The 26,796-nt window shown below is 49.1% G+C and overlaps 1 protein-coding gene across 5 annotated transcripts in view; it reads left to right on the top strand.

The window, feature by feature from the left end:
* Positions 1–26,796, top strand: part of EPRS1 (glutamyl-prolyl-tRNA synthetase 1) — a 362,185-nt gene that overhangs the window by 106,340 nt on the left and 229,049 nt on the right. For all 5 annotated transcript variants that reach the window (XM_063919127.1, XM_063919126.1, XM_063919129.1 and 2 more), the window contains 7 exons: positions 8,815–8,925; positions 9,154–9,290; positions 9,547–9,754; positions 10,697–10,809; positions 13,441–13,558; positions 18,298–18,642; positions 25,049–25,270. In XM_063919127.1, the coding sequence (XP_063775197.1) occupies positions 8,815–8,925; positions 9,154–9,290; positions 9,547–9,754; positions 10,697–10,809; positions 13,441–13,558; positions 18,298–18,642; positions 25,049–25,270 (1,254 nt within the window). The remainder of the gene's footprint in view (positions 1–8,814; positions 8,926–9,153; positions 9,291–9,546; positions 9,755–10,696; positions 10,810–13,440; positions 13,559–18,297; positions 18,643–25,048; positions 25,271–26,796) is intronic.

The raw sequence follows: 26,796 nt of genomic DNA, 5'->3' as shown, positions 1-26,796 counted from the left end.
CTCTATCAGAGCATTCCCTGTGTGTGTGCTGTGTGTCGGTACGTGTGTGTCGACATGTATGAGGACGATGTTGGTGAGGAGGCGGAGCAATTGCCTGTAATGGTGATGTCACTCTCTAGGGAGTCGACACCGGAATGGATGGCTTATTTAGGGAATTACGTGATAATGTCAACACGCGCCAAGGTCGGTTGACGACATGAGACGGCCGACAAACAATTAGTTCCGGTCCAGACGTCTCAAAAACACCGTCAAGGGTTTTAAAACGCCCGTTTACTTTAGTCGGTCGACACAGACACAGACAGGGACACTGAATCCAGTGTCGACGGTGAATAAACAAACGTATTCCTTATTAGGGCCACACGTTAAGGGCAATGAAGGAGGGGTTACATATTTCTGATACTACAAGTACCACAAAAAAGGGTATTATGTGGGATGTGAAAAAACTACCGTAGTTTTTCCTGAATCAGATAAATTAAATGAAGTGTGTGATGATGCGTGGGTTCCCCCCGATAGAAAATATGGGCGGTATACCCTTTCCCGCCAGAAGTTAGGGCGCGTTGGGAAACACCCCTTAGGGTGGATAAGGCGCTCACACGCTTATCAAGGCTGGAAAAATATCATAAAAAGTATATACACACATACTGGTGTTATACTGCGACCAGCGATCGCCTCAGCCTGGATGTGCAGAGCTGGGGTGGCTTGGTCGGATTCCCTGACTAAAAATATTGATACCCTTGACAGGGACAGTATTTTATTGACTATAGAGCATTTAAAGGATGTATTTCTATATATGCGAGATGCACAGAGGGATATTTGCACTCTGGCATCAAGAGTAAGTGCGATGTCCATATCTGCCAGAAGATGTTTATGGACACGACAGTGGTCAGGTGATGCAGATTCCAAACGGCACAAAGGTGTATTGCCGTATAAAGGAAGAGGAGTTATTTGGGGTCGGTCCATCGGACCTGGTGGCCACGGCAACTGCTGGAAAATCCACCGTTTTTACCCTAAGTCACATCTCTGCAGAAAAAGACACCGTCTTTTCAGCTTCAGTCCTTTCGTCCCTATAAGAGTCATATCTGCCCAGGGATAGAGGAAAGGGAAGAAGACTGCAGCAGGCAGCCCATTCCCAGGAACAGAAGCGTTCCACCGCTTCTGACAAGCTCTCAGCATGACGCTGAGACCGTACAGGACCCCTGGATCCTACAAGTAGTATCCCAGGGGTACAGTTTGGAATGTCGAGACGTTTCCCCTGCGCAGGCTCCTGAAGTCTGCTTTACCAAGGTCTCCCTCCGACAAGGAGGCAGTATGGGAAACAATTCACGAGCTGTATTCCCAGCAGGTGATAATTAAATTACCCCTCCTACAACAAGAAAAGGGGTATTATTCCACACTATATTGTGGTACTGAAGCCAGAAGGCTAGGTGAGACCTATTCTAAATCTAAAAAAATTTGAACACTTACAAAGGTTCAAATCAAGATGGAGTCACTCAGAGCAGTGATAACGAACCGGGAAGAAGGGGACTATCTGGTGTCCCGAGACATCAGGGATGCTTACCTCCATGTCCCAAATTTGCCCTTGTCACTAAGGATACCTCAGGTTCGTGGTACAGAACTGTCACTATCAGTTTCAGACGCTGCCGTTTGGATTGTCTACGGCACCCCGGGTCTTTACCAAGGTAATGGCCGAAATGATGGTTCTTCTTCGAAGAAAAGGCGTCTTAATTATCCCTTACTTGGACGATCTCCTGATAAGGGCAAAGTCCAGGGAACAGTTGGAGGTCGGAGTAGCACTATCTCGGATACTGTTACAACAGCAGGGGTGGATTCTAAAGATTCCAAAATCGCAGCTGATCCCGACAACAAGTCTCCTGTGCTTAGGGATGATTCTGGACACAGTCCAGAAAAAGGTGTTTCTCCCGGAAGAGAAAGCCAGGGAGTTATCCGAGCTAGTCAGGAACCTCCTAAAATCAGTGCATCATTGCACAAGGGCCATGGTAAAAAAAAAAAAAATGGTGACTTCCTTCGAAGCAATTCCAGTCGGCAGATTTCATGCAAGAACTTTTCAGTGGGATCTGCTGGACAAATGGTCCGGATCGCATCTTCAGATGCATCAGCGGATAACCCTATATCCAAGGACAAGGGTGTCCCTCCTGTGGTGGTTACAGAGTGCTCATCTTCTAGAGGGCCGCAGATTCGGCATTCAGTTTTGGATGTTGGTGACCACGGAGGCCAGCCCGAGAGGCTGGGGAGCAGTCACACAAGAAAATTTTTTTTCCAGGGAGTGTGATCAAGTCTGGAGATTTTTCTCCACATAAATATAGCTAAGGGTAAATTTATAATGCTCTAAGCTTAGCAAGACCTCTGCTTCAAGGTCAGCCGGTATTGATCCAGTGGGATAAAACATCACGGCAGTCGCCCACGTAAATAGACAGGGCGGCACAAGAAGCAGGAGGGCAGTGGCACTGCAAGGACTTTTCGCTGGGCGGAAAATCATGTGATAGCACTGTCAGCAGTGTTTCATTCCGGGAATGGAAACTGGGAAGCAGACTTCCTCAGTAGGCACGACCTCCACCCGGCAGAGTGGGAACTTCATGGGGAAGTTTTCCACATAATTGTAAACCGTTGGGAATTACCAAAGGTGGACATGATGGCGTCCCGTCTGAACAAAAAACGGGACAGCTATTGCGCCAGGTTAAGAGACCCTCAGGCAATAGCTGTGGACGTTCTGGTAACACCGTGGGTGTACCAGTCGGTGTATGTGTTCCATCCTCTGCTTTTCATACCTAAGGTACTGAGAATTATAAGACGTAGAGGAGTAAGAACTATACTCATGGCTCCGGATTGGCCAAGAAGGACTTGGTACCCGGAACTTCAAGAGATGCTCACAGAGGACTTATGGCCTCTGCCGCTAAGAAGGGACTTGTTTCAGCAAGTACCATGTCTGTTCCAAGACTTACCGCAGCTGCGTTTGACGGCATGGCGGTGGAACGCCGGATCCTAAGGGAAAAGGCATTCAGGAAGAGGTCATTCCTACCCTGGTCAAAGCCAGAAAGGAGGTGACCGCACAACATTATCACCACATGTGGCGAAAATATGTTGCGTGGTGTGAGGCCAGGAAGGCCCCACGAAGAAATTTCAACTCGGTCGATTCCTGCATTTCTTGCAAACAGGAGTGTCTATGGGCCTCAAATTGGGGTCCATTAAGGTTCAAATTTCGGCCCTGTCGATTTTTCTTCCAGAAAGAATTGGCTTCAGTTCCTGAAGTCCAGAAGTTTGTCAAGGGAGTATTGCATATACAACCCCCTTTTGTGCCTCCAGTGGCACTGTGGGATCTGAACGTAGTTCTGGGATTCCTCAAATCACATTGGTTTAAAACCAGTCAAATCTGTGGATTTGAAGCATCTCACATGAAAAGTGAACATGCTCTTGGACCTGGCCTGGACCAGGCGAGTATCAAATTGGTGGTTTTTTTCTCAAAAAAGCCCATATCTGTTTGTCCATTCGGACAGGGCAGAGCTGCGGACTCGTCCTCAGTTCTCTCCCTAAGGTGGTGTCAGTGTTTCACCTGAACCAGCTTATTGTGGTGTCTTGCGCCTACTAGGGACTTGGAGGACTCCAAGTTGCTAGATGTGGTCAGGGCCCTGAAAATATAGGTTCCAGGACGGCTGGAGTCAGGAAAACTGACTTGCTGTTATCCTGTATGCACCCAACAAACTGGGTGCTCTTGCTTTTAAGCAGACTTTTGCTAGTTGGATGTGTAATACAATTCAGCTTGCACATTCTGTGGCAGGCCTGCCACAGCCAAAATATGTAAATGCCCATTCCACAAGGAAGGTGGGCTCATCTTGGGCGGCTGCCCGAGGGGTCTCGGCTTTACAACTTTGCCGAGCGGCTATTTAGTCAGGGGCAAACACGTTTGTAAAATCCTACAAATTTGATACCCTGGCTAAGGAGGACCTGGAGTTCTCTCATTCGGTGCTGCAGAGTCATCCGCACTCTCCCGCCCGTTTGGGAGCTTTGGTATAATCCCCATGGTCCTTTCAGGAACCCCAGCATCCACTAGGACGATAGAGAAAATAAGAATTTACTTACCGATAATTCTATTTCTCGGAGTCCGTAGTGGATGCTGGGCGCCCATCCCAAGTGCGGATTATCTGCAATACTTGTACATAGTTACAAAAATCGGGTTATTATTGTTGTGAGCCATCTTTCAGAGGCTCCGCTGTTATCATACTGTTAACTGGGTTCAGATCACAAGTTGTACGGTGTGATTGGTGTGGCTGGTATGAGTCTTACCCGGGATTCAAAATCCTTCCTTATTGTGTACGCTTGTCCGGGCACAGTATCCTAACTGAGGCTTGGAGGAGGGTCATAGGGGGAGGAGCCAGTACACACCACCTGATCCTAAAGCTTTACTTTTTGTGCCCTGTCTCCTGCGGAGCCGCTATTCCCCATGGTCCTTTCAGGAACCCCAGCATCCACTACGGACTCCGAGAAATAGAATTATCGGTAAGTAAATTCTTATTTTTTAACACCCTAATTGTTACCTCACCTACGTAACACTCTTTAATACATAGCTGCTACAGATGTGTCCTCTTCCTTTGTTGTTGTGGTTCCTCCCACGATGTGTACGCATCGCTGCAGCGCTCTAACCCGCTATGCTGTGAGTATGCGCAGCCGCTGGTCTGCAGTGCTAGGCCAGTGGGCAGTGGAGACTGTGAACGCACGGCCCCGATGGCCTGGGATGTGCATATTGCATTGCATACGCAACCCAGCAACATTGTAAAAAGACACATCGGAACTTCTTACTAATGTAACACCTTTTAACACTTCAGCTGCTACTTCTCACTATGATGCCTTCGGGTGGTTCGATTGTGCTGGCCGGGGTGTCCCGTGCTCCGGACTTGAATTTTAGGGGCAGTATTCAATTCTTTTCACCCCCTTCCACACCCGTTCTGTTTCTGGTGACGGGTGTGGTATAATCATCTCAGCTCGCTACCCCCAGGGTAGCGAGGGCGCCCAACCTACGCAGCTAAACCTGATTACTATGGGCACGATATGCGCGATAATGGAGATTGCTTTAGAAAGGAGATTGGGTGTGATATATCATTTGAATACCGCCCTTGGAATGTTAGTGAAACACCTGATGAGGTTACCTGGTAACGGTAGATGGGCCCAAATTATGCTAAGCACCTCAGTTTTACTCTGTTATATTGCAGAGTCTATTCTAATTGTTCTGATTAGCAGTGTTTAGTACTTGGAGTGTGCACCTGCATTTTCTTTTTTCTGTGTGACACGGCAAGTCTCAGCATGGTATCACCTCTCATATAGAATACGGTGAGGGTTTGTGTAGGTAATTGTGACTCAGAAGTGGAGCTGATGATTTTCTCCTGCCAGGGGAATTATCTCTTATAAGTTCTCGGGAGATATAAATAATATGCTTGATTATTCGGAGCAGCTGCAGATTTGACTGTTTGCGCTTTGTGCTCCAGCTGATTGTATTTCTCACTCCCCCCTACGCTTGTGTGCATACGTACACTGGCTGTTGTGTATACAGGTAGAATAATGACAGTTCTCACTCCCCCCTGCGCTTCTGTGCATACGTACACTGGCTGGGTTGTATACAGGTAGAATAATGCCCGTTCTCCCTCCCCCTACGCTTCTGTGAATACGTACACTGGCTGGTGTGTATACAGGTAGAATAATGGCTGTTCTCGCTCCCCCTACGCTTCTGTGCGTACATACACTGGCTGGTGTGTATACAGGTAGAATAATGGCGGTTCTCGCTCCCCCTACGCTTCTGTGCGTACATACACTGGCGTGTATACAGGTAGAATAATGGCCGTTCTCGCTCCCCCTACGCTTCTGTGCGTACTTACATTGGCGTGTATACAGGTAGAATAATGACAGTTCTCACTCCGCCTGTGCTTCTGTGCATATGTACACTGGCAGGTGTGTATACAGGTAGAATAATGGCAGTTCTCACTCCGCCTGTGCTTCTGTGCATATGTACACTGGCAGGTGTGTATACAGGTAGAATAATGGCAGTTCTCACTCTGCCTCCGCTGGTGTGTATACAGGTAGAATAATGACAGTTCTCACTCCCCCCTGCGCTTCTGTGCATACGTACACTGGCTGGGGTGTATACAGGTAGAATAATGCCCGTTCTCACTCCCCCCTACGCTTCTGTGCATACGTACACTGGCTGGTGTGTATACAGGTAGAATAATGGCCGTTCTCATTCCCCCTGCGCTTCTGTGAGTACGTACACTGCCTAGTGTACAGATGTAGCCACGCTCATCTTTGCTGCTGCTGCGCCATACAGGCATCCTAGTCGCGCCATACAAATAGCGCAGGTTGGCGATGTAAGGCATGAAAAGGCATGAGGATCCACAGCATGCAATACACAGCTTCACCACTGGGTGGCGATTATTCCACTAATGAAATCTACAGAACAGTGCTGAATAGCAGTGGAGGGATACGGCACTACAGAATACTGTACAATGTAACAAGCCCTGACAAGCGGGCCAGTGCACAGTAAATACAGTAGTTCTTTTTTTTAAACAATAGTACTGCAGAGCGGAGTACGAAATCCCTGGAATGGCAGGCTCCCAGTGACAACATGCCTTACAACTGAAAGCTCCCCCTGGTGCGCTGTATAAAATGATCTCTACATTAAGTAGAAATGTGAACGCAGAAAAGATTTGCTCAGCGTCTGACTTACACAGAGAAAAGCACAGTTCAGATTGTACACACCTCTTACAATTAGCGATAGAGTTGGGGGACACAGCGTTATAAAAAAAAAATTCCAATGAGTGACATCACTGTGTGTCAGTCATCTGTCTCCGTGGCTCTTGGCATAGTGGTATCACCGATGGTTACCATACCCATGAGCTAGGATTTGATTCCCGCAAAGGACACTTGTATTGTATATCTGTGTAAAAAGTAGCATACACATTTTTTCTCTGATTTTCCCAAAACAAGTTCTGTCGTGCTTTGTATACAGACATATCCACACACATACAGTAAAAATTAGAAAAAAACTGTGAATGCTACTTTTTACACGGTGGGCGCACATTATATCCGGTATCAGTGTGCAGTTATCACAGTGGGCGCACATTATATCCGGCATCAGTGCACAGTTATCACGGTGGGCGCACAGTATATCCGGCATCAGTGCGCAGTTATCACGGTGGGCGCACAGTATATCCGGCATCAGTGCGCAGTTATCACGGTGGGCGCACAGTATATCTGGCATCAGTGCGCAGTTATCACGGTGGGCGCACAGTATATCCGGCATCAGTGCGCAGTTATCACGGTGGGCGCACAGTATATCTGGCATCAGTGCGCAGTTATCACGGTGGGCGCACAGTATATCCGGCATCAGTGCGCAGTTATCACGGTGGGCGCACATTACCAGACCCTGGGAGGGAAAGGGCTTTGCGTTCCGTTTTTGATCTACACTAGTATGTGCCTGTTGGAGGCTGATTTCATTTACTTCTTCACAATTAAGTGCTGAATTACAGTGTGACATATACTCTGTATTACAGAACAGCGGCTGCTGGCATTACACTAGTGCAGACTGTAATCCTGCGCTCAGCCAGACGTGGCCAGTTCATGCGTGCAATATTCGCTCACTATATACACACACATGCGTGCAGTATTCGCTCACTATATACACACACATGCGTGCAGTATTCGCTCACTATATACACACACATGCGTGCAGTATTCGCTCACTATATACACACGCGTGCAGTATTCGCTCACTATATACACACACATGCGTGCAGTATTCGCTCACTATATACACACACATGCGTGCAGTATTCGCTCACTATATACACACATGCGTGCAGTATTCGCTCACTATATACACACACATGCGTGCAGTATTCGCTCACTATATACACACACATGCGTGCAGTATTCGCTCACTATATACACACACATGCGTGCAGTATTCGCTCACTATATACACACATGCGTGCAGTATTCGCTCACTATATACACACACACGCGTGCAGTATTCGCTCACTATATACACACACATGCGTGCAGTATTTGCTCACTATATACACACACATGCGTGCAGTATTTGCTCACTATATACACACACATGCGTGCAGTATTCGCTCACTATATACACACACATGCGTGCAGTATTCGCTCACTATATACACACACATGCGTGCAGTATTCGCTCACTATATACACACATGCGTGCAGTATTCGCTCACTATATACACACATGCGTGCAGTATTCGCTCACTATATACACACACATGCGTGCAGTATTCGCTCACTATATACACACACATGCGTGCAGTATTCGCTCACTATATACACACACATGCGTGCAGTATTCGCTCACTATATACACACACATGCGTGCAGTATTCGCTCACTATATACACACACGCGCGTGCAGTATTCGCTCACTATATACACACACATGCGTGCAGTATTCGCTCACTATATACACACACATGCGTGCAGTATTCGCTCACTATATACACACACATGCGTGCAGTATTCGCTCACTATATACACACACGCGTGCAGTATTCGCTCACTATATACACACACATGCGTGCAGTATTCGCTCACTATATACACACACATGCGTGCAGTATTCGCTCACTATATACACACGCGTGCAGTATTCGCTCACTATATACACACACACGCGTGCAGTATTCGCTCACTATATACACACACAGAAGACCAGTTAATGTCGTCCTCCTTATTTTACAAGGTTTCCATTGGAAGACTAGGAGTCTCACCTGGTTTTGTGTTTGCCTCCGATAGGTGATAGATCCTATAGCCCCACGGTACAGCGCTTTGCTGAAGAGCCACGTTGTTCCTGTGACCATCCCAGAGGCTGAGGAAGGAGTGACAGAAGTCGCCAAGCACCCGAAGGTCGCGATCTGTGTGTTGTCACTTATGTCTTGTGTTGGGGGAGATTGCTGGAATCAGTACTAGCCACATAAGGTTTGGTCGCGTGTTCTGAACATAAGGTGCATTTATGACATCACTAATGTGAAGTGAAACGTAAGCGTTGGGGGATGACCGCGGCGGTAGTGTGACAGCTGGGATGATGGCGTATTAGGTGACGTGTCTGATGATTGTCCTGTAACTGTTCTGCAGAACGCTGAGGTGGGTACCAAGCCCGTATGGTACGGTCCCCGAGTTCTCATAGAAGGAGCGGATGCAGAAACGTTGTCTGAGGGGGAGACGGTCACCTTTATTAACTGGGGAAATATCATCATCACCAAGATACATCGGTAAGAAACAGGTTGTTTATATGATGGTCTGTATTGTAATACATGTAGCAAGTACCTCCCATCAGCTGAGGCATGAGGCACTCACTAGGACATAGGTGCCTCAATGTGGTTATTAGTTCTAATGTCTGTGTTGTCTAGGAAAGTATAGAGGCATATTTGTGAGGAGAGTTCCCAGCACAGGCCTCCACTGTGCCTCCACTGTGCCTCCATACGGCTGAGATGCATTTATCTAGTGTTTATGGTGTTCCCCCTGCAGAGACCCCAGCGGGAAAATACAGTCTCTGGATGCCAAACTCAACCTGGACAACAAGGACTATAAGAAAACCACCAAGATTACGTGGTTGGCAGAGACCTCTAAAGCGCCCTTCACCCCAACAATCTGCGTCAACTACGACCATCTGATCACTAAACCAGTGCTGGGGAGAGAGGAAGACTTCAAGCAGTATGTCAACAGAAGCAGCAAGGTGAATCTGTGTAATGTGCCCGGGGCCTGGCGACCCTCTGCGGTGCGTGCCCGGGGCCTGGCGACCCTCTGAGGTGCGTGCCCGGGGCCTGGCGACCCTCTGAGGTGCGTGCCCGGGGCCTGGCGACCCTCTGCGGTGCGTGCCCGGGGCCTGGCGACCCTCTGAGGTGCGTGCCCGGGGCCTGGCGACCCTCTGCGGTGCGTGCCCGGGGCCTGGCGACCCTCTGCGGTGCGTGCCCGGGGCCTGGCGACCCTCTGCGGTGCGTGCCCGGGGCCTGGCGGCCCTCTGCGGTGCGTGCCCGGGGCCTGGCGGCCCTCTGCGGTGCGTGCCCGGGCCTGGCGGCCCTCTGCGGTGCGTGCCCGGGGCCTGGCGGCCCTCTGCGGTGCGTGCCCGGGGCCTGGCGGCCCTCTGCGGTGCGTGCCCGGGGCCTGGCGGCCCTCTGCGGTGCGTGCGTGGGGCCTGGCGACCCTCTGCGGTGCGTGCGTGGGGCCTGGCGGCCCTCTGCGGTGCGTGCGTGGGGCCTGGCGGCCCTCTGCGGTGCGTGCGTGGGGCCTGGCGGCCCTCTGCGGTGCGTGCGTGGGGCCTGGCGACCCTCTGCGGTGCGTGCGTGGGGCCTGGCGACCCTCTGCGGTGCGTGCGTGGGGCCTGGCGACCCTCTGCGGTGCGTGCGTGGGGCCTGGCGACCCTCTGCGGTGCGTGCCCGGGGCCTGGCGACCCTCTGCGGTGCGTGCCCGGGGCCTGGCGACCCTCTGCGGTGCGTGTAATGTTTATGGGTGCGAGGCGTGCGGCTGCGCTGGCTGGGTGCGAGGCGCGCGGGTGCGCTGGCTGGGTGCGAGGCGCGCGGCTGGGCTGGCTGGGTGCGAGGCGCGCGGCTGGGCTGGCTGGGTGCGAGGCGCGCGGGTGCGCTGGCTGGGCTTTATGTTTGTGTGTAATCTATTTCAGCAAGAAGAAGTAATGCTGGGAGACCCCTGCCTGAAGAGTCTGAGAAAGGGAGACCTTATCCAGCTGCAGAGACGAGGCTTCTATATTTGTGATGAACCATATGAGCCCATCAGGTACGGATCTGGTTGTGTGTCCTCATCAGGACGATGCCCAACAAATACTGGGAATAAATTCAGAATATAAATAAAGAGATTTACAATTTAGCATCTGTGCTGCCTGTCTGTGCTGCCTGTCTGTGCTGCCTGTCTGTGCTGCCATCGTCTAACGTGTACTTAGATGCTTTACCCACTGACAAAGCTCAGCTGCCACAGTTACAGGGCTGGATTTGTGCTGCGCCCCCTCTATGGAGTGCACAAGACTTGCCTCTAGTCTCTATTCTATTATACACATATAACCTCCATGAACTATTACCCAGTTACCTCCCCTGTATATGGTCACCACATTACATTACACTTACCTCCCGCTGTCCCCAGGCCAGCATTGCAGTGTGACTAGATCATGCCATCATGACCAATAGGTAGTATGTAGCACTTGTCCTTGGGTATCATATGCCTATTTCCCTGCAGATGGTAATCCTGTGCAGGAGCCTCGTACCTCGCTGCCTGTCACTGAACACATTTCCTCTGGTCCCCTTATTGCCTGAGGTGCCGCATCTGTCTCATTGTTACTCTGACCACTAAAGCAATACGACCAGTGTGGCTATCTGGCTAGGAGACATTAATGGCAAAACCAGATCCCCAGAGGCTTAAACTCAGTGTCTCCATACGCAGCACACAGTGGTCTCCCCGTTCCCTAGTAATCAGGGGCGTTGGGGCATGTGTCGCTGACCGTCGCATTACTCATGGACATTGTATCAGCCCACAGCGTAAGCGCCACCACTGGGTCACTCTGTCCCCGCATAGGCTGGCGAGCAGATCAGGTGTAATAATACTGCGCTGCAGCCGCTAGGTCACCCTGTCTCCATATAGGCTGGCGAGCAGATCAGGTATAATAATACTGCGCTGCAGCCGCTGGGTCACTCTGTCCCCGCATAGGCTGGCGAGCAGATCAGGTGTAATAATATTGCGCTGCAGCCGCTAGGTCGCTCTGTCCCCGTATAGGCTGGCGAGCAGATCAGGTATAATAATACTGCGCTGCAGCCGCTGGGTCACTCTGTCCCCGAATAGGCTGGCGAGCAGATCAGGTGTAATAATACTGCGCTGCAGCCGCTAGGTCACTCTGTCCCCGCATAGGCTGGCGAGCAGATCAGGTGTAATAATACTGCGCTGCAGCCGCTAGGTCGCTCTGTCCCCGTATAGGCTGGCGAGCAGATCAGGTGTAATAATACTGCGCTGCAGCCGCTAGGTCACCCTGTCTCCATATAGGCTGGCGAGCAGATCAGGTATAATAATACTGCGCTGCAGCCGCTAGGTCGCTCTGTCCCCATATAGGCTGGCGAGCAGATCAGGTATAATAATACTGCGCTGCAGCCGCTAGGTCACTCTGTCTCCATATAGGCTGGCGAGCAGATCAGGTATAATAATACTGCGCTGCAGCCGCTGGGTCACTCTGTCCCCGAATAGGCTGGCGAGCAGATCAGGTGTAATAATACTGCGCTGCAGCCGCTAGGTCACTCTGTCCCCGCATAGGCTGGCGAGCAGATCAGGTGTAATAATACTGCGCTGCAGCCGCTGGGTCACTCTGTCCCCGCATAGGCTGGCGAGCAGATCAGGTATAATAATACTGCGCTGCAGCCGCTAGGTCGCTCTGTCCCCGAATAGGCTGGCGAGCAGATCAGGTATAATAATACTGCGCTGCAGCCGCTGGGTCACTCTGTCCCCGAATAGGCTGGCGAGCAGATCAGGTGTAATAATACTGCGCTGCAGCCGCTAGGTCACCCTGTCTCCATATAGGCTGGCGAGCAGATCAGGTATAATAATACTGCGCTGCAGCCGCTAGGTCGCTCTGTCCCCGTATAGGCTGGCGAGCAGATCAGGTATAATAATACTGCGCTGCAGCCGCTAGGTCGCTCTGTCTCCATATAGGCTGGCGAGCAGATCAGGTGTAATAATACTGCGCTGCAGCCGCTAGGTCACTCTGTCTCCATATAGGCTGGCGAGCAGATCAGGTGTAATAATACTGCGCTGCAGCCGCTAGGTCACTCTGTCTCCATATAGGCTGGCGAGCAGATCAGGTGTAATAATACTGCGCTGCAGCCGCTGGGTCACTCTGTCTCCATATAGGCTGGCGAGCAGATCAGGTGTAATAATACTGCGCTGCAGCCGCTAGGTCGCTCTGTCCCCGTATAGGCTGGCGAGCAGATCAGGTATAATAATACTGCGCTGCAGCCGCTGGGTCACTCTGTCCCCGCATAGGCTGGCGAGCAGATCAGGTGTAATAATACTGCGCTGCAGCCGCTAGGTCACTCTGTCCCCGTATAGGCTGGCGAGCAGATCAGGTGTAATAATACTGCGCTGCAGCCGCTAGGTCACTCTGTCTCCATATAGGCTGGCAAGCAGATCAGGTATAATAATACTGCGCTGCAGCCGCTAGGTCACTCTGTCCCCGTATAGGCTGGCGAGCAGATCAGGTATAATAATACTGCGCTGCAGCCGCTAGGTCACTCTGTCTCCATATAGGCTGGCGAGCAGATCAGGTATAATAATACTGCGCTGCAGCCGCTGGGTCACTCTGTCCCCGTATAGGCTGGCGAGCAGATGAGGTGTAATAATACTGCGCTGTGACATCTTCTCTATGCTCTGCAGCCCGCACAGCTGTAAGGAGGCGCCGTGTGTGTTGTTTTATATCCCAGATGGGCACACCAAGGAGATGCCAACGTCTGGCTCCAAAGAGAAGACAAAGACCGCTGGCACAAAGAAAGAGGTATGGGCTACAAATCTGATGTAGAAATATGTTAAATTGCTGCGCTTGAATAAAAGCTGCTTTCTTAATAGTTGAATTTGATTTTTTTGGGTGGAAAGCGCTAATTAAATTATAAAGTATTAATAGTGGGTGATATATAAAACTAATAAAAAAAAAAAAGGGAGGGATTATATAAGTATATAAACAGCGGTACCTGTGAAAAAAGAAAAGTGTTAGTAAAATAATGTTTACATTCTTTTGAGTGAATTGGTAAGGAGTGGCCCGTGCAGATGTTGTTAGTCCCGGTTATCCTACCTGTCCCTGCGCTATGGTGTTCCGGAGCTGCTGGTGAGCACAGCGGCTCTGATCCTGAGTGCAGCGGATGGTAAGGATTGATGGCGCTGAGTCCCGCTGCGTCCAGCGGGGCTGTGTGCGCACTGATGTTCTCCGGCTCCCGTGACCGCTGCTGACAGCGGGTGGTGTTGCGGCCGATGTCCTGGCCTTGCAGTGGGCTTGCTTTCTCCTTAGTGAACGGTCTCCAACGCGTTTCATGCGGTTTGCACTTTTTCGAGGAGGAAATGAAAAGTTTTTTTATTTAGGCTTCTAATTTATATTAAAACATACCGGAACTTCCGCCCGGAAATGACCTCATTTTTGGTGGGAACCATGTGTCAGGTTTTCCACATAGAGGAAATATTATAAAAACATCAAATGTGAATAGTAAAGAAAAATGAAAAAGGAAAAATAAATAAAAAGGAAAAATAAAAAATGTTTATGGGTACCGCTGTGTTTATTAGTTTGAACTTTAAAGTAAATTATTTTGTTTTTATGTTTTTTATTTTGTTTCTTTTTATTTGGTTGTCTAATTCATAGTGGCTATTGTATTAATTTTTTTGCTGTCTATTATGTTAATTTTTGATTTTTATGAAACTTATTTTTTTCGTAGAAAGGGATTCAGTTCAAATTCTATATTCAGGCCTTTCGGGGCCATGGTTTTTAGGTCGAAGATCCATCTTGTTTCTACCATTTTTAATTCTTCCGAAATGTTGCCTCCTCTCCAGTTAGCATATATTTTTCTGATCACCAAGAATTTTGTACCTATTGGGTTTTTATTGTGGACTTCAAGGTAGTGCTTGGAGACGTTATGCGTAGATAGCCCCTTTTTTATATTATTGATATGTTCAGCAAACCTGATTTTTGCTTTTTTTTTTTTGTCTGTCCAATGTATTGGAGGTTGCAGGGGCATTGTAAGAGATAAATTACCCCTTCTGTATCACAACTCAGCATTTGGTTAATATGGTAAGTTTTTCCTGTTACTGTAGATGAAAAGTTTGTTGTTTTTCTCATTGTCCTGTTGCTTATCATACAAGCTTTACAATTTAGGTACTGTCTGAAGCCTTTATTAGCAGGATCACAGTCTTTTTTGCTTTGATGATGTAGATGACTTTTCACAATCGTTTGTTTAATGGATTGGGCCTTTCGGTAAATGATTCTTGGTTGGTCAGGTAGTAAATATTTTAATGTTTCGTCCAGTTGTAGAATGTGCCAATGTTTTCGTATCATATTTTCCACTATTGCTGTATTGCTGTTATATTGAGTGATGAAAGGTATTTGGATTGGATTTTCCTTTTTATTCTTATATTGTATAAGGTCCTTTCTGTCAATTTGTTTCAATCTATCGATGTGGTTTTGAATTTCCACATCTGAGTAGCCCTTTTCCATGAAGTTGGTTTTCATGAGTTCACTTTGTGTAAGGAAAATTTCTTCATCTGTACAATTCCTTCGTAATCGTTGGATTTGACCTCCTGGAATGTTTTTAATCCATTTTCTATGGTGGTTGCTATGGGTCGGGAGTGTGTTGTTCCGGTTAACTTCTTTAAAATGTGTTCTGGTTTTTATTTTTTGATGCTCGATATATATTTCGAGATCTAAAAAGATGACTTGTTGCTGACTGGTTGTTGTGGTGAAGACTAAATTTAATTGGTTATTATTTATGTATGAAATGAATTGTTGTAGCTTTTCTTCAGGTCCATCCCAAATGAAGATTACGTCGTCTATATAACGATACCAGCAAATTAAATTTTTTGAAAATATGTTTTCTGTCCAGATTGTATCATCCTCCCATTTTGACACGAAAAGGTTTGCATAACTTGGAGCTAGGGGTGTACCCATTGCGGTACCACATTTTTGAAGATAGAATTTATCATTGTACCAAAAGTAGTTACGGGTCAGAATGAATTCAATATTTGCCATAATGAAATTTATTTGTTGGTTTGGAATGGTGGTTTGCATTGATAAATAGTGTCTTGTGTGAGCACAGCCTGCTTCATATACTTGTATAATCCCTCCCTTTTTTTTTTTTTTTTAGTTTTATATACCACCCACTATTAATACTTTATAATTTAATTAGCGCTTTCCACCCAAAAAAAACAAATCTGATGTACTCGTCCTAAGGGGCGCAGAAGAAACCATGCAGTGGTAGGGGGCGGCTGTGAGTGTTCTTGGTAGGGGGCGGCTGTGAGTGTTCTTGGTGGGGGGCGGCTGTGAGTTCTTGGTAGGGGGCGGCTGTGAGTGTTCTTGGTAGGGGGCGGCTGTGAGTGTTCTTGGTAGGGGGCGGCTGTGAGTGTTCTTGGTGGGGGGCGGCTGTGAGTGTTCTTGGTGGGGGGCGGCTGTGAGTGTTCTTGGTAGGGGGCGGCTGTGAGTGTTCTTGGTGGGGGGCGGCTGTGAGTGTTCTTGGTGGGGGGCGGCTGTGAGTTCTTGGTAGGGGGCGGCTGTGAGTTCTTGGTAGGGGGCGGCTGTGAGTGTTCTTGGTGGGGGGCGGCTGTGAGTTCTTGGTAGGGGGCGGCTGTGAGTGTTCTTGGTGGGGGGCGGCTGTGAGTTCTTGGTATGGGGCGGCTGTGAGTGTTCTTGGTGGGAGGCGGCTGTGAGTGTTCTTGGTAGGGGGTGGCTGTGAGTGTTCTTGGTAGGGGGTGGCTGTGAGTGTTCTTGGTAGGAGGCGGCTGTGCGTTTTCTTGGTCGGGGCGGCTGTGCGTTTTCTTGGTCGGGGCGGCTGTGCGTTTTCTTGGTCGGGGCGGCTGTGCGTTTTCTTGGTCGGGGCGGCTGTGCGTTTTCTTGGTAGGGGGCGGCTGTGCGTTTCCTTGGTAGGGGGCGGCTGTGAGTGTTCTTGGTAGGGGGCGGCTGTGAGTGTTCTTGGTAGGGGGCGGCTGTGCGTTTTCTTGGTAGGGGGCGGCTGTGCGTTTTCTTGGTAGGGGGCGGCTGTGCATTTTCTTGGTAGGGGGTGGCTGTGAGTGTTCTTGGTAGGGGGCGGCTGTGCGTTTCCTTGGTAGGGGGTGGCTGTGAGTGTTCTTGGTAGGGGGCGGCAGTGCGTTTTCTTGGTAGGGGGCGGCTGTGCGTTTTCTTGGTAGGGGGCGGCTGTGAGTGTTCTTGGTAGGGGGCGGCTGTGCGTTTTCTTGGTGGGGGGCGGCTGTGGGTTTTCTTGGTAGGGGGCTGCTGTGCGTTTTCTTGGTAGGGGGCGGCTGTGAGTGTTCTTGGTAGGGGGCGGCTGTGCGTTTTCTTGGTGGGGGGCGGCTGTGCGTTTTCTTGGTAGGGGGCTGCTGTGAGTGTTCTTGGTGGGGGGCGGCTGTGAGTGTTCTTGGTGGGGGGCGGCTGTGAGTGTTCTTGGCGGGGGGCGGTTGTGAGTTTTCTTGGCGGGGGGCGGCTGTGAGTTTTCTTGGTGGGGGGTGGCTGTGAGTGTTCTTGGTGGGGGGCGGCTGTGCGTTTTCTTGGTAGGGGGCGGCTGTGCGTTTTCTTGGTAGGGGGCGGCTGTGCGTGTTCTTGGTAGGGGGCGGCTGTGAGTGTTCTTGGTGGGGGGCGGCTGTGAGTGTTCTTGGTGGGGGGCGGCTGTGCGTTTTCTTGGTGGGTGGCGGCTGTGCGTTTTCTTGGTGGGGGGCGGCTGTGCGTTTTCTTGGTAGGGGGCGGCTGTGCGTTTTCTTGGTAGGGGACGGCTGTGCGTTTTCTTGGTAGGGGCGGCTGTGCGTTTTCTTGGTAGGGGGCGGCTGTGAGTGTTCTTGGTAGGGGGCGGGTGTGAGTGTTCTTGGTAGGGGGCGGCTGTGCGTTTTCTTGGTAGGGGGCGGCGGTGCGTTTTCTTGGTAGGTGGCGGCTGTGCGTTTTCTTGGTAGGGGGCGGCTGTGAGTGTTCTTGGTAGGGGGCGGCTGTGTGTTTTCTTGGTGGGGTGCGGCTGTGCGTTTTCTTGGTAGGGGGCGGCTGTGCGTTTTCTTTGTAGGGGGCGGCTGTGCGTTTTCTTTGTAGGGGGCGGCTGTGCGTTTTCTTTGTAGGGGGCGGCTGTGCGTGTTCTTGGTAGAGGGCGGCTGTGCGTGTTCTTGGTAGAGGGCGGCTGTGCGTGTTCTTGGTAGAGGGCGGCTGTGCGTTTTCTTGGTAGAGGGCGGCTGTGCATTTTCTTTGTAGGGGGCGGCTGTGCATTTTCTGTCTGAGAAATGATTGTGTATTTCCATCCAATGAGTGATAATTAACCCGCTCCAGCTGAGATTAATTAATTTACTATACAAGGCCTCCTGTGACCCTGGTACCAGCCAATCAGCTCCAAACTGTCATTTTACAACACAGCCTGTAACATGGCGGTGGAGAGCTGATTGGTAACGTTATCCCTCTCCAAGCTTTGATAAATCTGCCCCTATGTGTTTCTGGAGTTGTATAGTTTCATGCTCCCTTGGGTGTGACATGGCGGTGTGCTCTCTGATGATAGACACCTTGCGTTTCCACAGACCAAGGCAGCGGATTCAACAGCGAGCAACGCCCCCCTTCCACCGCACCTACCAGCAGACGGTCCCGTAATACTGTACAACAAGATCACCGCTCAGGGAGATCTCGTCCGGGATCTCAAAGCCAAGAAAGCAGAAAAAGCGGAAATTGATGCAGCTGTAAAACATCTTTTATCACTGAAAGCGGAATACAAACAGGCAGCCGGTCAGGACTATAAACCTGGCAACGCTCCGGCGGCTTCTCTGAGCGCAACAGCGACTGTCAGCCACGACTGCAAATCTGCATATGACAACGTGTCCGATCAAGGGGAAGTAGTCCGGAAATTAAAGACAGAGAAAGCGGCAAAGGTAACAAACCTTACCTTCCCTATCTGCTGAGTGGTGTGGGACTGTACAGAGGAGGGGTAGTAATGTACAGAGGGGTAGTAATGTACAGAGGGGTAGTAATGTACAGAGGGGTAGTATAGTAATGTACAGAGGAGGGGTAGTAATGTACAGAGGAGGGGTAGTAATGTACAGAGGGGTAGTGTAGTAATGTACAGAGGAGGGGTAGTAATGTACAGAGGGGTAGTAGTGCACAGAGGGGTAGTGTAGTAATGTACAGAGGAGGGGTAGTAATGTACAGAGGGGTAGTATAGTAATGTACAGAGGAGGGGTAGTAATGTACAGAGGGGTAGTATAGTAATGTACAGAGGAGGGGTAGTAATGTACAGAGGGGTAGTATAGTAATGTACAGAGGGGTAGTAATGTACAGAGGGGTAGTGTAGTAATGTACAGAGGGGTAGTATAGTAATGTACAGAGGTGTAATGTACAGAGGGGTAGTGTAGTAATGTACAGAGGGGTAGTGTAGTAATGTACAGAGGGGTAGTGTAGTATTGTACAGAGGGGTAGTGTAGTAATGTACAGAGGGGGTAGTGTAGTAATGTACAGAGAGGTAGGGTAGTAATGTACAGAGGGGTAGTGTAGTAATGTGCAGAGGGGTAGTAATGTACAGAGGGGTAGTGTAGTAATGTACAGAGGTGTAATGTACAGAGGGGTAGTAATGTACAGAGGGGTAGTAATGTACAGAGGGGTAGTGTAGTAATGTACAGAGGGGTAGTATAGTAATGTACAGAGGTGTAATGTACAGAGGGGTAGTGTAGTAATGTACAGAGGGGTAGTGTAGTAATGTACAGAGGGGTAGTGTAGTAATGTACAGAGGGGTAGTGTAGTAATGTACAGAGAGGTAGGGTAGTAATGTACAGAGGGGTAGTGTAGTAATGTACAGAGGGGTAGTAATGTACAGAGGGGTAGTATAGTAATGTACAGAGGTGTAATGTACAGAGGGGTAGTGTAGTAATGTACAGAGGGGTAGTGTAGTAATGTACAGAGGGGTAGTGTAGTAATGTACAGAGGGGTAGTGTAGTAATGTACAGAGAGGTAGGGTAGTAATGTACAGAGGGGTAGTGTAGTAATGTACAGAGGGGTAGTAATGTACAGAGGGGTAGTGTAGTAATGTACAGAGGGGTAGTGTAGTAATGTACAGAGGGGTAGTATAGTAATGTACAGAGGGGTAGTGTAGTAATGTACAGAGGGGTAGTATAGTAATGTACAGAGGTGTAATGTACAGAGGGGTAGTGTAGTAATGTACAGAGGGGTAGTATAGTAATGTACAGAAGGGTAGTATAGTAATGTACAGAGGGGTAGTGTAGTAATGTACAGAGGTGCAGTGTAGTAATGTACAGAGGTGCAGTGTAGTAATGTACAGAGGGGCAGTGTAGTCATGTACAGAGGGGTAGTGTAGTAATGTACAGAGGGGTAGTGTAGTAATGTACAGAGGGGTAGTGTAGTAATGTACAGAGGGGTAGTGTAGTAATGTACAGAGGTGTAGTGTAGTAATGTACAGAGGGGTAGTGTAGTAATGTACAGAGGGGTAGTATAGTAATGTACAGATGGGTAGTAATGTACAGAGGGGTAGTAATGTACAGAGGGGTAGGGTAGTAATGTACAGAGGGGTAGTATAGTAATGTACAGAGGGGTAGTAATGTACAGAGGGGTAGGGTAGTAATGTACAGAGGGGTAGGGTAGTAATGTACAGAGGGGTAGGGTAGTAATGTACAGAGGGGTAGTATAGTAATGTACAGAGGGGTAGTATAGTAATGTACAGAGGGGTAGGGTAGTAATGTACAGAGGGGTAGTGTAGTAATGTACAGAGGGGTAGGGTAGTAATGTACAGAGGGGTAGTGTAGTAATGTACAGCGGGGTAGTGTAGTAATGTACAGAGGGGTAGGGTAGTAATGTACAGAGGGGTAGTAATGTACAGAGGGGTAGTATAGTAATGTACAGAGGGGTAGTGTAGTAATGTACAGAGGGGTAGTGTAGTAATGTACAGAGGGGTAGTGTAGTAATGTACAGAGGGGTAGTGTAGTAATGTACAGAGGGGTAGTGTAGTAATGTACAGAGGGGTAGGGTAGTAATGTACAGAGGGGTAGTGTAGTAATGTACAGAGGGGTAGGGTAGTAATGTACAGAGGGGTAGGGTAGTAATGTACAGAGGGGTAGGGTAGTAATGTACAGAGGGGTAGGGTAGTAATGTACAGAGGGGTAGGGTAGTAATGTACAGAGGGGTAGGGTAGTAATGTACAGAGGGGTAGGGTAGTAATGTACAGAGGTGCAGTGTGGTCATGTACAGAGGTGCAGTGTAGTCATGTACAGAGGTGCAGTGTGGTCATGTACAGAGGGGTAGTGTAGTAATGTACAGAGGGGTAGTGTAGTAATGTACAGAGGGGTAGGGTAGTAATGTACAGAGGGGTAGGGTAGTAATGTACAGAGGGGTAGGGTAGTAATGTACAGAGGGGTAGTGTAGTAATGTACAGAGGTGCAGTGTAGTAATGTACAGAGGGGTAGTGTAGTAATGTACAGAGGGGTAGTGTAGTAATGTACAGAGGGGTAGTGTCAGAGGGGTAGTGTAGTAATGTACAGAGGGGTAGTGTAGTAATGTACAGAGGGGTAGTGTAGTAATGTACAGAGGGGTAGTGTAGTAATGTACAGAGGGGTAGTGTAGTAATGTACAGAGGGGTAGTGTAGTAATGTACAGAGGGATAGTGTAGTAATGTACAGAGGGGTAGTGTGGTAATGTACTGAGGGGTAGTGTAGTAATGTACTGAGGGGTAGTGTAGTAATGTACTGAGGGGTAGTGTAGTAATGTACTGAGGGGTAGTGTAGTAATGTACTGAGGGGTAGTGTAGTAATGTACTGAGGGGTAGTGTAGTAATGTACAGAGGTGTAGTGTAGTAATGTACAGAGGGGTAGTGTAGTAATGTATAGAGGGGTAGTAATGCACAGAGGGGTAGTGTAGTAATGTACAGAGGTGCAGTGTAGTAATGTACAGAGGGGTAGTGTAGTAATGTACAGAGGTGTAGTGTAGTAATGTACAGAGGTGCAGTGTAGTAATGTACAGAGGTACAGTGTAGTAATGTACAGAGGGGTAGTGTAGTAATGTACAGAGGGGTAGTGTAGTAATGTACAGAGAGGTAGGGTAGTAATGTACAGAGAGGTAGGGTAGTAATGTACAGAGGTGTAGGGTAGTAATGTACAGAGGGGTAGGGTAGTAATGTACAGAGGGGTAGGGTAGTAATGTACAGAGTAGTAGTATAGTAATGTACAGAGAGGTAGTATAGTAATGTACAGAGAGGTAGTATAGTAATGTACAGAGGGGTAGTGTAGTAATGTACAGAGAGGTAGGGTAGTAATGTACAGAGGGGTGTTGTAGTAATATACAGAGGGGTAGTGTAGTAATATACAGAGGGGTAGGGTAGTAATGTACAGAGGGGTAGGGTAGTAATGTACAGAGGGGTAGCGTAGTAATGTACAGAGGGGTAGCGTAGTAATGTACAGAGGGGTAGCGTAGTAATGTACAGAGGGGTAGCGTAGTAATGTACAGAGGGGTAGCGTAGTAATGTACAGAGGGGTAGCGTAGTAATGTACAGAGCGGTAGCGTAGTAATGTACAGAGGGGTAGTGTAGTAATGTACAGAGGGGTAGTAATGTACAGAGGGGTAGTGTAGTAATGTACAGAGGGGTAGTGTAGTAATGTACAGAGGGCTAGTGTAGTAATGTACAGAGAGGTAGGGTAGTAATGTACAGAGGGGTAGGGTAGTAATGTACAGAGGGGTAGGGTAGTAATGTTCAGAGGGGTAGTGTAGTAATGTACAGAGGGGTAGCGTAGTAATGTACAGAGGGGTAGCGTAGTAATGTACAGAGGGGTAGCGTAGTAATGTACAGAGGGGTAGCGTAGTAATGTACAGAGGGTACAGAGGGGTAGCGTAGTAATGTACAGAGGGGTAGCGTAGTAATGTACAGAGGGGTAGCGTAGTAATGTACAGAGGGGTAGTGTAGTAATGTACAGAGGGGTAGTGTAGTAATGTACAGAGGGGTAGTGTAGTAATGTACAGAGGGGTAGTATAGTAATTTACAGAGGGGTAGTGTAGTAATGTACAGAGGGGTAGTAGTGTAGTAATGTACAGAGGGGTAGTGTAGTAATGTACAGAGGGGTAGTGTAGTAATGTACAGAGGGGTAGTGTAGTAATGTACAGAGGGGTAGTGTAGTAATGTACAGAGGGGTAGTGTAGTAATGTACAGAGGGGTAGTGTAGTAATGTACAGAGGGGTAGTGTAGTAATGTACAGAGGGGTAGTGTAGTAATGTACAGAGGGGTAGTGTAGTAATGTACAGAGGGCTTGTGTAGTAATGTACAGAGAGGTAGGGTAGTAATGTACAGAGGTGCAGTGTAGTAATGTACAGAGGGGTAGTGTAGTACTGTACAGAGGGGTAGTGTAGTCATGTACAGAGGGGTAGTGTAGTCATGTACAGAGGGGTAGTGTAGTCATGTACAGAGGGGTAGTGTAGTCATGTACAGAGGTGCAGGGTAGTAATGTACAGAGGGGTAGGGTAGTAATGTACAGAGGGGTAGGGTAGTAATGTACAGAGGAGTAGGGTAGTAATGTGCAGAGGGGTAGGGTAGTAATGTGCAGAGGGGTAGGGTAGTAATGTACAGAGGGGTAGTGTAGTAATGTACAGAGGTGCAGTGTAGTAATGTACAGAGGGGTAGTGTAGTAATGTACAGAGGGGCAGTGTAGTAATGTACAGAGGTGCAGTGTAGTAATGTACAGAGGTGCAGGGTAGTAATGTACAGAGGGGTAGGGTAGTAATGTACAGAGGGGTAGGGTAGTAATGTACAGAGGAGTAGGGTAGTAATGTGCAGAGGGGTAGGGTAGTAATGTGCAGAGGGGTAGGGTAGTAATGTACAGAGGGGTAGTGTAGTAATGTACAGAGGTGCAGTGTAGTAATGTACAGAGGGGTAGTGTAGTAATGTACAGAGGGGCAGTGTAGTAATGTACAGAGGTGCAGTGTAGTAATGTACAGAGGGGTAGTGTAGTAATGTACAGAGGTGCAGTGTAGTACTGTACAGAGGGGTAGTGTAGTACTGTACAGAGGGGTAGTGTAGTACTGTACAGAGGGGTAGTGTAGTACTGTACAGAGGGGTAGTGTAGTACTGTACAGAGGGGTAGTTTAGTCATGTACAGAGGGGTAGTGTAGTCATGTACAGAGGTGCAGGGTAGTAATGTACAGAGGGGTAGTAATGTACAGAGGGGTAGGGTAGTAATGTACAGAGGGGTAGGGTAGTAATGTACAGAGGGATAGGGTAGTAATGTACAGAGGGGTAGTGTAGTAATGTACAGAGGGGTTGTGTAGTAATGTACAGAGGTGCAGTGTAGTCATGTACAGAGGTGCAGTGTAGTCATGTACAGAGGTGCAGTGTAGTCATGTACAGAGGTGCAGTGTAGTCATGTACAGAGGTGCAGTGTAGTCATGTACAGAGGGGTAGTGTAGTCATGTACAGAGGGGTAGTGTATTAATGTACAGAGGGGTAGTGTAGTAATGTACAGAGGGGTAGTGTAGTAATGTACAGAGGGGTAGTGTAGTAATGTACAGAGGGGTAGTTTAGTAATGTACAGAGGGGTAGGGTAGTAATATACAGAGGGGTAGGGTAGTAATATACAGAGGGGTAGTATAGTCATGTACAGAGGGGTAGTGTAGTAATGTACAGAGGGGTAGTGTAGTAATGTACAGAGGGGTAGTGTAGTAATGTACAGAGGGGTAGTGTAGTAATGTACAGAGGGGTAGTGTAGTAATGTACAGAGGGGTAGTTTAGTAATGTACAGAGGGGTAGTGTAGTAATGTACAGAGGGGTAGTGTAGTAATGTACAGAGGGGTAGTGTAGTAATGTACAAGGGGGTAGTTTAGTAATGTACAGAGGGGTAGTGTAGTAATGTACAGAGGGGTAGTGTAGTAATGTACAGAGGGGTAGTGTAGTAATGTACAGAGGGGTAGTATAGTAGGCCAGGTCTGACAGATTTACTAAGATCTAGCTGTCATTCCAACACCAAGCTGTGGAGCAGTTCTTCCTGTCTGGTTATTATTACTTGTTTTGCTGCGCCCCTGTCCGCCCCGCCGCGCCCCTGCCCGCCCCGCCGCGCCCCTGCCCGCCCCGCCGCGCCCCTGCCCGCCCCGCCGCGCCCCTGCCCGCCCCGCCGCGCCCCTGCCCGCCCCGCCGCGCCCCTGTCGATGCATTCTTATCACCTACAGGATGGCTGCCTCCACTGCGTGGAAGTGACTGTGTTTGCTGATAGGTGTCTGCGCTGCATCGGGCAGAGGTCTTTAATCATCCGCGCTCCTTTCTTTCCCCGCTCTCCTCTTCTTTTCTTTGTGCATTAGCCTCAGATAGATGCGGCCGTCAAACAACTTTTGGAGCTGAAAGCAGAATATAAACAAATAACAGGACAGGATTACCAGGCAGGCGCCCGTCCTGTAGCTCCAAGCTCTGCTCCGGCACCGGCTCCTTCCAGCGCTGAGTCCTCAGATCTCAGTATAATATATAAGAAGGTAGCGGAACAAGGAGAGGTGGTCCGAATTCTCAAAAGCAAGAAAGCGTCCAAGGTAGGATGCTGTTCTTCTGTAATGTCCCTCAGTGAAATGTGCCCCTTCTGCCCCATTTGGGTAAACCCAGGGGGGAAATAATCTAGGAAGGATCAGGTCCAGACCCCTTTCTCTAGCATCCATAAGGGATATTGGGGGAAACTAGTACGATGGGGTATAGACGGGTCTAAAGAAGCCAGTGCACTTTAAATTTCTTCAACTGGGTGTGCTGGCTCCTCCCCTCTATGCCCCTCCCACAGCGCAGTTTAGCGCACTCTGCAGCTCCAGAGAGTTTTCTTCAATTTCATTTAAATTTTGTATTTATTTTGGTATGCTGTCTGGGCAATAGCGTGCCTGCGCCGTGGGAGTTTGCGGGGTGGGGGGGGGCACCGGCATCTTGAGGTGCAGAGCCGCTTCCCCACTGTAGGACCACCGCCCTGAGGGGCTGTTTGTTCAGCGGGGCACTGCACCGTGGGAGTTGGGGGGGGGGGGGCGGTCACCAGCCTCTTGAGTGCAGAGCTGCTGCATGACCACTGTCCTGAGGGGCTGTTTGTTCAGCGGGGCACTGCGCCTTGACTGTCACAGCTGCAGCACACCGCTCACCCCTAACGCTGCCTGAAGGTGACATCGGTGGTGAGTACACACCAGTGGCCCCGCCAGGGGGGGTCATCGGTGCAAAGTGCAGCTGACAGCGGGCGCGGTGTACGGAACCCTCTCTGGGGGGTCCCGCTAGGATTCCCTGTGAGTACACTGTCCCAAAACTGCTTAACTAAGTACTTGTGTGAGGTTTTAAGTTTGTTGGAGACTTTTCCAGTATAAATAATATGTATAGCTCAGGCACCTCAAGGTGTGTGTGTGGGAAGGGGGGGGGGGGGGGGGGGAAGCTTTCTCAGAGCGGGACCAGCTGCGTTTTGGCGCCTTCCTCTGCTTTCAGCAGCCATCAGCAGCACACACTCAGCGCTTCCTGCCTCACAGACACGCCGGACACTGGTACAGGGTGTAGCTAAGGAGGGAGAGCCGCTAGTGTGCACTGTCCTGTGTCTCAGGACTGTATGTGATAGTGTCACTGTGGATTACAGAGCTGACAGCATCACAGGGGCGCTGCAGCTCAGGGTGTGCTGAGGTCCTCTCTCCTCTGTGTCTCCTCTCACATACAGTAGGGCAGGCTTGCTATATCACTGTCTGTGTGTATGTTGTTGTGTTTACTGTGTAATATGGGTAAGCACAAGCTGTGCAGTGTATGTCGCACCAGATTCTCTCCATTGTCTAATGACTCTGTCTCCTGTGAGCAATGTAGTCAGTCTTCACAAATCAGTGAAGAGGCTGGGGGAGAGAGCCCGTATGGTTAGGGTCTCTTAAGACCATGATGTCTGATATGTCATCCCAGCTCACTGCTAATGTGCAGAAGACTCAGCTACTACAACAAGCTGTGGCAGATTTAGCTGCTAGGTCAGATGTTACACCCCCCCCCTCTCCCATGCAGGTCCCCAGAAACGTGGGTTACCTGCTCTACTCTCTGATACAGATGATGATATACCGGAGGATGG

The sequence above is a fragment of the Pseudophryne corroboree genome, chromosome 4, assembly GCF_028390025.1.
Source record: "Pseudophryne corroboree isolate aPseCor3 chromosome 4, aPseCor3.hap2, whole genome shotgun sequence".
Taxonomy (NCBI): Eukaryota; Metazoa; Chordata; class Amphibia; order Anura; family Myobatrachidae; genus Pseudophryne; species Pseudophryne corroboree.
Note: the sequence above shows the minus strand (reverse complement) of the source record. Positions and strands in the feature narration are given on the sequence as shown.